Source organism: Meleagris gallopavo, chromosome 28 (genome assembly GCF_000146605.3).
Source record: "Meleagris gallopavo isolate NT-WF06-2002-E0010 breed Aviagen turkey brand Nicholas breeding stock chromosome 28, Turkey_5.1, whole genome shotgun sequence".
Classification (NCBI taxonomy): domain Eukaryota; kingdom Metazoa; phylum Chordata; class Aves; order Galliformes; family Phasianidae; genus Meleagris; species Meleagris gallopavo.
Window position 1 is genome coordinate 3,262,538 of NC_015038.2, and position 9,680 is coordinate 3,272,217.

At 51.3% G+C, this 9,680-nt stretch overlaps 1 protein-coding gene across 1 annotated transcript in view; it reads right to left on the minus strand.

Moving 5' to 3' along the window:
- Positions 1–1,678: 1,678 nt before the first annotated feature.
- MTCH1 (mitochondrial carrier 1) overlaps positions 1,679–9,680 on the minus strand; it is a 10,003-nt gene continuing 2,001 nt past the window's right edge. The window contains exons 2-13 of the mRNA XM_019623155.2: positions 9,591–9,674; positions 8,687–8,771; positions 8,471–8,577; positions 7,968–8,045; positions 7,596–7,653; positions 7,203–7,254; positions 6,781–6,840; positions 4,995–5,088; positions 4,761–4,808; positions 4,499–4,566; positions 3,709–3,784; positions 1,679–3,294 (exon numbers count right to left, since the gene is read on the minus strand). Coding sequence (XP_019478700.2) covers positions 3,220–3,294; positions 3,709–3,784; positions 4,499–4,566; positions 4,761–4,808; positions 4,995–5,088; positions 6,781–6,840; positions 7,203–7,254; positions 7,596–7,653; positions 7,968–8,045; positions 8,471–8,577; positions 8,687–8,771; positions 9,591–9,674 — 885 coding nt within the window. The 3' untranslated portion in view covers positions 1,679–3,219. The remainder of the gene's footprint in view (positions 3,295–3,708; positions 3,785–4,498; positions 4,567–4,760; positions 4,809–4,994; positions 5,089–6,780; positions 6,841–7,202; positions 7,255–7,595; positions 7,654–7,967; positions 8,046–8,470; positions 8,578–8,686; positions 8,772–9,590; positions 9,675–9,680) is intronic.

Here is a 9,680-nt window from a genome sequence, read left to right on the forward strand (position 1 = left end):
GTCGCAGGGAGGAAGCAAGGCCGCGGGGCCCCGCGTGCTGCTGGATGGGGGGGTTGGTTGGGAGAGCGGGCAGAATTTCCTCCAAATGGCTCTGTGCAAAGCAGGGGGTGTGAAATGCTGCTCGACACCTCCTCGGAGCTGCCCAGAGATTGCGGCTGTGCGTGAGGACACGCGGCTGCATGGCAGGCTGGGCTGCGGCTCAGTGCTTTGGCTGCACCCATCGCTGCCTCTCGTCCTCATCTCCAGCCAGGATTTCCCTCTGTTCTTTCCTTGCCTGCTCTGCCTCTCGCTCTGTGCCCCCAGCAGGTCCCGCTCAATGCTCTCCGTCACCTCCCACATCACTCCTGCCCACCCTCATGCCACCGTGAGAGGGAACGGCTCTGTGACCACCTTGCCCCAGCCCCAATTCCCCGCCCTGAACCCTTCCCAGCAGAGCTGGGCTGCACCAGTCGCCTCTCCAGGGGTTATTTTTATTATTGAGTAACTATTGGCCTCTATGGAGCTCCCTGCTGCAGGAGAGACACACAAAGAGACTCAGAGGGCAGCAATGCTGTGGGGCATTGCCTCGCTGCCCATAAGCCTAACACTGCAGTGACAGCACTGGGAAAGGTGTGCTCAGGTGTTTGTCTTAGCTGAAGGGCTTTTAGCAGCAGAGCTCTGCAGGCAAAAAGGGCCCCAGGGGGGCTCAGGGCTGCCTTGACCTGAGTTTCCCTCTCCCAGCTTCAATCTCTGTCTCCTTTGTCCCCTCGGCAGCTGGGAGCAGATGAGGCCAAAGTCCCGGTAATCTCCGCTTTCCACTGGGGAACGATAAACTGCAGGCACGGGGCGGTTGCAAACTCCACCCATTCCATTTCTGTGCTGGAGAGTCAATATTTAAACACAAGTTTGCTTCCTGGCTAGATAGGGGAACGCCAGATCTGTGCAAGGATCCCCGGTGCCAGACCCAACCCTCCTTCCATCCCACTTCATTTGTTCTCCAACTGCAGTTTCAGCCCTGAGCTCCTCTGTTGTAACAGCAGGGCCCCATCCTTGTCACCTATGCTGCAGGAGCTGGGCACCCACTAACAGGCAGCAATTAAAGGGAGGGGCTGCCTGGGTGGTGTTTTCTCCTTGCCTGTTCCTGGTGCAGCTGCTGTCCCCGTAGAGGGACGCCTCAAATGAAGTAAGGGACGAGAAGAACCAGAAAGCTGGAGGTAAGGAAGTTAATGACCGTATGAGTGACAGCCCCTGCTCTGAGGTCAGGCTGGGGTTGTGAATTACCTCCTGTGTGCTACCTAAAGGCCTTTGAAACCTGGTTTTCATTTAAATTGATTGAAAGCTGCATTTAAGAGTTGTTTCTAGCAAAGCTTGTGAGTCACAGTGAATTGAAGAGGGGTGGTTAAAAGAAATAGTACTTCTCTATGCAGTAATGGCAGCCAGGGTGTGTGCAAGGTGAAGGTGCTACAGGAGGCTTTATAGGTATGTGAGCAGCAGAAGGTGGCCTTTATTTCGAGGATAGAGACCAAGTTCCTGGGCAAACACTGCCTGATGTGGGCTGTGCAGCACCTGACGTTCAGATACACGGGAAATCAGCTCCTGTATTAAAAGAAATGCCTTAAATGGAAACCCTTCCTGAGCAAAGGAGCCCGTTGTACAAAATAGATTAACATTGCCTTAGGAAAAAAAAGAAACAAGCAAGGAGAGTTGTTTTATAGCTGTATTTTGGAGCATAGTTAAATCCTCTTTAAAATAATTTCTGGTTAGGGGACAGGGCCATGCATTGAGTGTTGTTATTGTAACACAAACCGTATGGGAGGGGGGAGGACAGACAGGACTGACTTCACAACACCAAAGGGAGCTTTTGGGGACAGAAGCTTCCACGTGTGCTGCTGCTGTCCCTGCCTGCAGCCTGCTCAGGGCCCCAGAACCTCTTCCCAAGGAGTGCAGTAACACACTGAACTCTGTGCAAAAGACTGCTTCGTGGGGAACTGAAGTGGGGGAAATCTGCCTGGCTGTGGTAGCAGCACAGACTGGTTGGGAAGAGGGGGGAGAACAACAGTAATTCTGTGCCTGGGAACTGAGGATAAATCCTGCGCTGCTGTCACAGGTGAGCCCTGCTATGCAAGGGCCTGCCGTGTCACTGCATGGGTGAGAAGCCTGTGGCTCTGCTCCCAAGCCTTTGGCTGGCTGAGATTTATTCCTTTCCTTCAGACAGTGATGGGCCTGGTGCCTCTGTTGCAAGACAAACCCTTCTGCTTGTAGCAGTTAGCAGATCAACATCTCCCCACAGCCCAGCACCATAACGGGACTCTGTGTTTGTCCATCAGCAAAGTGGTGATGCCACCCCGGGTGGGAGATGCTCATGTGATGCAGCATGATCCAGCATGGAAAACACTGTACCTGAGCAGGGGCTGATCCAACCAGGGACCAAACCCTTCCCTTAGAAACATGCACGCTGCCTGCAGTACGCCCAGCTTCACTGGGCTGTGAGGTGCATCCTAAATGCACTCCTCCCATTGCACTGCCTTCCCACAGCAGACACCGTGTGCCACACACATCCTTAAGTGCCTTCTCCATCTTCTGATGCTGTCCTGGAGTCAAGTCAAACATTTCTCTTAAGGACCTGCGTTGTACTTCATTGCAGTGGGACTGTTTCTCTTTTTAATGTTTTGAAATTATTATTTCCCTTTCGTGCCCAAGGGAGCTGGGCTGCTCCCAAGTGCTTAGGTACCCTGAAGTATGCGTCTCAGTCTTGACTCTGTCCAGTACAAGCTACCTGCCACACACATCAGCCCTCTCCACGAGAGACAAGACAGGAGCTGGTTGTGCTGCTGTTGCTTTCTCAGCAGGGCAGCCCTGGATCTCTTGCCGCTTCTCAGCTTAGGCAGAACGAAGCAGTCTTTTGTCCCTGCATCCTGAGGCTGGTTTCTTTAGCATCCGGGCATTTTCTGGTTTCACAGGCTTTTCCAGTATCGTCAGATTCACAGCCCAGACCAGAGAAACATCCTTCTGCTCTCTCTCCTATGCGTCTTGATCAAGATAGCCATGAGGAAGGGGCTTTGACTCAGCTGGAGCCTGAAGCCAGATCACTGCAGGCCAACTGGTGGTTGGCCTTGCTGGAAAGGAGGTGCCTTGTTCTGGCACCACAGACTTTGGATCAAAAAGAACAAATATACATATGGAAACAAGCTTAGGGTTCTTCAAGGAGTCCAAGTTTGTACTTCTCCCTGCAAGCTGGGGTCAGTCGATAGGGAAGCAGGCTGCTTGCATGGGTGCTCTGCGGAAGAGCAGGCTGGAGCCACGGAACAGCTGCCCCTGAGGAGGAAAACAATGGGGTTAGGGCATCCATGCTGAAGTGCCGCTTTGCTGCTAGGTTAGCAGGGAAGGAATGAGATGTGTCTGCTGCAGGGCTGCCAGCCCTAAGCACCCCAGGTTGCTACAGAAGAGAAAGTGGGGCTTCAACCCTGGGGTCAGGCACTTCTAGCAAGGATGCCTGACGGACAGAGCTGTGGGGCTTTGCTCTTATGCAGTGCCTGAGGTTGGAGGCTGCAAGCTAAGGTAACAGGAACACACCAGTACTGCCATGCCTGGTACCGGAGCTGTAACTGGAAGGATGGAAACAGTTACAGAGCACATCAAGAATGCAGCACAGGTACCTGAGGACGGTGCCAGAGCCCTCAGGAAGGAGTGAAAGGAACCCAAAGCACTGTGTGTGCCTTGCTCCCTCACCTGGCTACTGAGATACCTCCAGCAATGGATCCAGGATGTGAATGCAGGAGCATAAGGAGGGAGGCCGGCACGCAACCTGCATGGCAATGAAAAATAGCTGAGATGATCTGTACAGCTGTCACAATATCCAGAGATAACACAAGTGTAAGTGAGGACACAGACACGGTGTCTGCACTGGGCTGAAGGCCAAATGACCAGCTTGTTACACTGCAGTGGATCATGTAATTTCATTACCCCAGGAGCGTACAAACAAGGAGTGTTACCTGAACACCTTAAGAGTGCAGGACTATATGCTGTAACTGCACCTTCAAGGAGCAGATATCAAGAGAGCATTACAGCAGTTGGTGAGATCCAAACCCATTCCCATAAGCACGCACACAGAAAGACACAAGAAGCAGCAGAACTGGGAAAGCAGGCTAGGTGAAGGAGTTACTGCTGCTTGGTCCTGTTTCTACCTGCACCTGTCTCCCTGTGCTGCATTAACAGTTTTGCATTTCTTCATGCCTGTTCCCTGGTGCCAGCACGTTCCCTTTGATCCCCTCTGCCTCTGGTCTAGTTCAGATCAGGCTGCACCACCACAACTCTCCCAATTATTCCTCTCCATCTGAGCTTTCATTCTGCTTGCCTGTGCCCTCTGATCTAACACTGTAAGTAACCTGGGGTGGGAAACCAAGTGACTATGCAAAGTGCCATATAGTTTATGGTTCTGCATGAAAGCTTTACGATTGTAAAGGTTTCAGACAACAAGAGACTGGAGGGAAAGCATCAGATCTCAGTGTGACAGACATACCCACAGTTGTTCACTGCCATGAGATCTCCCACGAGAAGAAATGGATACGTCAACATGCTCATTGCAATCTGAAAGCACAGAAGTCTGGTAGCATCTCTGACGTTCATGACAAAAGCAGTAGCTCTAGCTTTTGCATGTTAGTTAAGTTATCCTCATTTTTGGATGTAGAGACTTTAAACGCACCCGCTTTGCCCCCAGACCACGAGCTCTCACCCCACAGACAGCAGGAGGCAGAGGAATGATGTGGCAGTTGTCTACATACCCCCATCACAAATTTCGTGTAGCTCCGGATCACTGATGCCTGGCTGAACTGAAAAGAGAAGCCAAAGGATTATGGAGGAGGTGGATAATACCAGGCTGTCCCTGTCGCTACGTGACATCTCTCTGAGCTTGAGATTAGTCTATTTCAGTGTTAGTCTCCCTTCCCCATTGATGCCTTGCAGCTCGAGGTGCTTGGTACAGATTCCCAAACCCTTTGCTGGGCAGTTCCACTCACATTGTCGTCCACTGCGTAGGTGTTGATGAAGTGAGCCAAGAGATTGCAGCACCAGAGGAAGATGACATCCCCCAGGATGTGAGGGACTAAACCTCTGCAATGGTAAAAACACAGGTGTGAGGTGCAGAAGGGTCCAAGCCCTCCCTTTCCTCTGCCAACATGGAGAAATCCCACTCCCCAGAATGCATCTTTATTTTGGGACGAACTGAAAGGAGAAGGGCAGAATTTAGGGAAGAGCTCTTGTGGACCTCAGGGGATCGGTTTTGTTTCCTGCTCTGATTGCTGCAGCAGTAGAAAAGCAGTTGGGAAAACATACTCTGGACCAGCCTGCTCCACTTACTATTTTATTGTCAAGAGCATTTCAGAGCCCAGAGAACTGGTCCTGGTCTGCTTGCAGCAGGAGACTGCTGCAGGTACCAGGGGAAGCAAAGTAAGTCCATCCTCTGAAATATCTTCCTCTCTAGCTGGACATGCCCTCAGAGTGAGCATGTGCCACTGTTACAGCTACATAGAGGTTGTCAGGCAATGAGAAATAAATGGTCCTCAATGATTTTAAGGGCATTCAGATGGCATTAGGAGTGCTGAGAGCAAAACAGCAACAGTTTGGTCCTGCAGATGTAGTTTGTGTTCCCCTTGTGGCAGTGTGATTTCCTAGCGGAGTCGCAGGGCATACATAACTTCAAAGCCCTCTTGAAACATTTCACATTGTGTTAAAACCTTCCCTGTGAACCACTGAGTTTAATTAGGCTACCAACAGTGTTTTATTGGAAAAGGGGAACACAGCCAGCTCCTTCCACAGGCTGTTTTTTAGGGAGCTGGAGGAGAGGGGACTGAGGCTGAAGCTCAGGGAGCATCGTGGAGGAAGTGGTATTCAGTGGTGATGTGGAGCTGCAGATCCTGCAGAACAGCTGTAGGCTGCAACAGTTAGATGTGGTGACACTTGATTAAGGGGGGTCTCTGTAGACCTCCAGCTCTTTCTCCTTGGGGAGAAATAGTGAGGCACCCTGTTCACCTCTCGCTGATGTGTTCGTGTTTCATCTGAAAGCTCAGATTTTGTGATTCCAGAGCCAAACACATCAGGCCTGAAAGCCCCTCCTGAAATTTCAGAGCTGCCTTTACCATTATTGAAGTAATAAAGCAAGTTACCTCCCCACCAGGAGCAGAGGCAGCAGGAAGCTCTCTTACAGACGTGAGAAAAAGTCAAGTGTTAATTAAGAACTGAAGCAAGACAGTGTCTGCTGGACCTCTGCTTTAGTGATGCTGTCAATTCACCACGGGGTCTGAGCTCCTTTGGGCAAGCTGCTCTGGGCAGCAGTGCTCCTGCACTGTGCAGTGTCCTGCTCCTATCAGATGGGCAAACCTGCTGCCAGCACGAACCACCTGTTCATCACAAGCACCCATGGTGCTTTTCAGAGGAATGTGCTTCTTATCCAGGCCCTGGCTCTTATTTCAACAAGGAGCCTCATTGTTGCACTTGAACTTGGTGCCTGTTGCACAAACAAATGCTTTAAATGCTTCTTTGCTGAAACACAAAGAAACACGAGCAGTGTGGGAGGGGTAAAAGCTAAGTAAAAATACTGAGTTTTCCCTGGGCTCTAAAAGTATGATTGAAGATAAGATCAGGGGAAAACTTAATGGTCAAACTGGAGCTCTGTCAAAGGCACAGATTCAATCTCTGCTCACAGGAGTGATGTGAGAGTCCTGCAGTCAGACAAGGTTACTGGTAGGAGGGAGCTCAGGGGGTCATCAGCACCTATGGAAGAAGATATTCAAAGAACTCACGTACACAAAGAATCCCAGGATCCCTTCCTCCTTGAATATCCTGCCAATAGCTCTGAATACACCGCTGCCAAGAAAGGAGAAGAGCTGTAAGCATGAGGAGGTTGTCTCTCAGACAGCTTCCCTCTCTATTAGCACTTAAAACAAAAAGGCAGGAAACTCACTGAGTAATTAGCAAGGTGCATTGCAGCCACCAAAACACCCACTGGCACAAAGCTGAACTGAAAGGGGTTCCAAGGACAGAGTCCAGCCTTCCCACATCCCTTCACTCCGCTGTCATCCACCCTCTAAACACAGCTCAGATTCATTTTTCTGTCTCCCAGACCTCCTGGATTACCATAACCCCCACAGTGTGGGAGCACCAGGCAAGCCTGACTTCAGGACTTGTGTTTTTCTGTACCCAAACTCTCCAGAACTGCAGCCATTCACCTGTATTTGACTTCCCGGCCGACGAACTGGACCATGCAGCGCATAGAGATCACTAAGAAGAAAGAAAGGAATGAGTTTGAGTTGCGATGGATGCGAAGGAAAATGTAACCCAATCTTTTTGCCATCCCTTTTCTTCATTCTCTCAATGGCCCTCATCAATGCAAGGCACTTTATGTACTGGTTCTCTCCCTCAGTATGTAGTTATGGGTCGGATCCTCGTGGCCGATCTGAGTATCAGCCATCACAATACTTGGGACCCACATCTGTTTTGTGGTTTCATACGAAGCCGCTTCTGTTTATGTGATGCGCTTCTCTATCAGAGTTTTGGGGGCTGTCCTCAGACAGGGCAGGGTTCCTTGGTCTGGGGAGGACAGGCAGAGGGACAGGACTCACCGTGCAGTGGATGTGACACAACCCGGGACACGCACTGCATCATCATCTCGTGAGATGTCTGGGGAGAAAATGGAACAGTGGCATGAAAAGCTCCTCCTGTGCAGATTGGGTCCCTTCCCTCAGTGTAGCTAAACCCTCTTCACATCCCAGACCTGCTTTTAAATCTGTTTTTTTTTTTGTGGTAAGCCTCTATTTCTATGAAATATTTCACATCTGTATACAGTGGCTACTAAATACTGCAGCCTTTTTACCTGGAATTTCTCCACAAGTAATTCCACCCACAAGCCACAGTTTAAGCTGCCTCTGCTTTCAAGGCACATCCCCAGTGTGATCTCCCTCATCACTCACTGACACTGCATATCCACTTCTCACCTCTTTCACCACTTTCCTGAGGGAAGTCTTCACATCATCCTTGTTAGACACGTGTTCCATGTCCTCCAGTGGAAAGGCCTGAGGAGGAAGAGAAGAAACACATGGTCAAAACAGATGGAGATGCTGACCTGCAAGCCCTTGACTGCTGAGGAGGAAAACCACGAGCTTCTGTGCTCTAAAATGCATGGGGAAAAAAAAATCCAGGGAAAAGGAAAGACAGGGGAAGGATGGGTGGAAAGTAAAAACGGTTGAAAACTGTCACGAAACTGCTTACCAAAGACAAAAGGGAAATGACTGTTCAAGTTAAACTAAGATTCCCAATAAAATAAGTTTTGGGGATGTGGGTACTTTTTTCCTTTTGTCCTGGAGGACTACGTGGAGCCATGAGGAGACAACACACGCAGTCGTGGCTGGTTGCAAGCATGTGCAGCCTCTGAGGCTCTGCTGCAGTAGCACTGGCTGCCCCGACAAGCTGATTTATGGAGAGAGAAGCCGACCTTTACCTTCTTCACGCTCCCCCTGGTGATGGTTGATAAAGTGCTTGAGATGAGGCGAGGAGTAAGGCCACGGAAGAGGCCTCTCTTCCCATCCACTTTCACAATGTGTCTGGCTGGGTAAGAAAACACCAGGCTGCTGTCAATTGGGAAGCAGCTGAGCCACAGAGAGCACTCTGCCGTGCCAGAGCACAGTCTGCATGGGTTGGCCACACGAAGACTCACCGTAGGTGAAGAAGCCAGGCAGGTACAGTACTTTCCTTCCCAGTACATTTCTTCCAACAGTTGGAGGTAGTGGTTCGTGCCCAACCTGCAGAACAAACCCTGTGAGCAGATCCCCAGTGCAGTTCTGGCAGTCCTGAACCTGACAGACCGCGTGGCCTCAATCCCATCTGCCTGAGCTGCTGAATGGCTGTGTCCCCCTCCCTCACCCCATGACAGATGGGGGTCTCGTGGGTTCCTGGGGTTCAAGAGGCCCTCATCCCCCTCATTTTATAAGGCTCCCTATTACAGAGGGGATCTCAGGATGAAAAGGGATGACGACCCACAGTGTCATATAAAGATTTTCAATCCTTTGTTATATAGCAATCCCCACTGTGTGAGTATCTTCATCTGTCCCGTTCTACGGGGTCCTCACTCCTGTCACATACAGGGCCCTGTGCTGTATGTATGATTTCCTATTCCCTGTTTCAGGGCCATCCCTGATGCAGAAATATCCTCGTTCCCCCAGGGCTCCCCAGCTTATAGGCACCTCCATCCTCTCGTGACAGCTGGGATCTCCGTGACACAGGGATCACGGTGACAGATTGCCACCCCATCTCACACCCTGTGCCCCTCCCCATTGGCGCTGCCCCCACAGGGGGTCCTCCCTCCTCCCCCGTTATAGGGAGCTCCCATTGCTACATACGGGGCTCCCCTTTGCACGGGGGTCCTCACACCTCATCCCACAGCCCTCTGTAAGGAGGAAAGGGATCCCCATCGTTACACAGGCCGTCACTCCATAGAGATGCCCCACTCCCCAGGAAGTCCTCATCCCCCCGCACACCGCTGCCAACACCCAGGGTTTCCTCCCTGCCCCCAAACGGGGGTCTCAGCCGCCACACACCCCCACACACCCACAGCCCCGGACCTGGACGAGCAGCTTGACGTAGAGCAGCGGATGGCTGGCGGCGGCGAGCCCGGCGCCCAGCGCCACGAACAGCCCCTCGGTGCCCTCGGC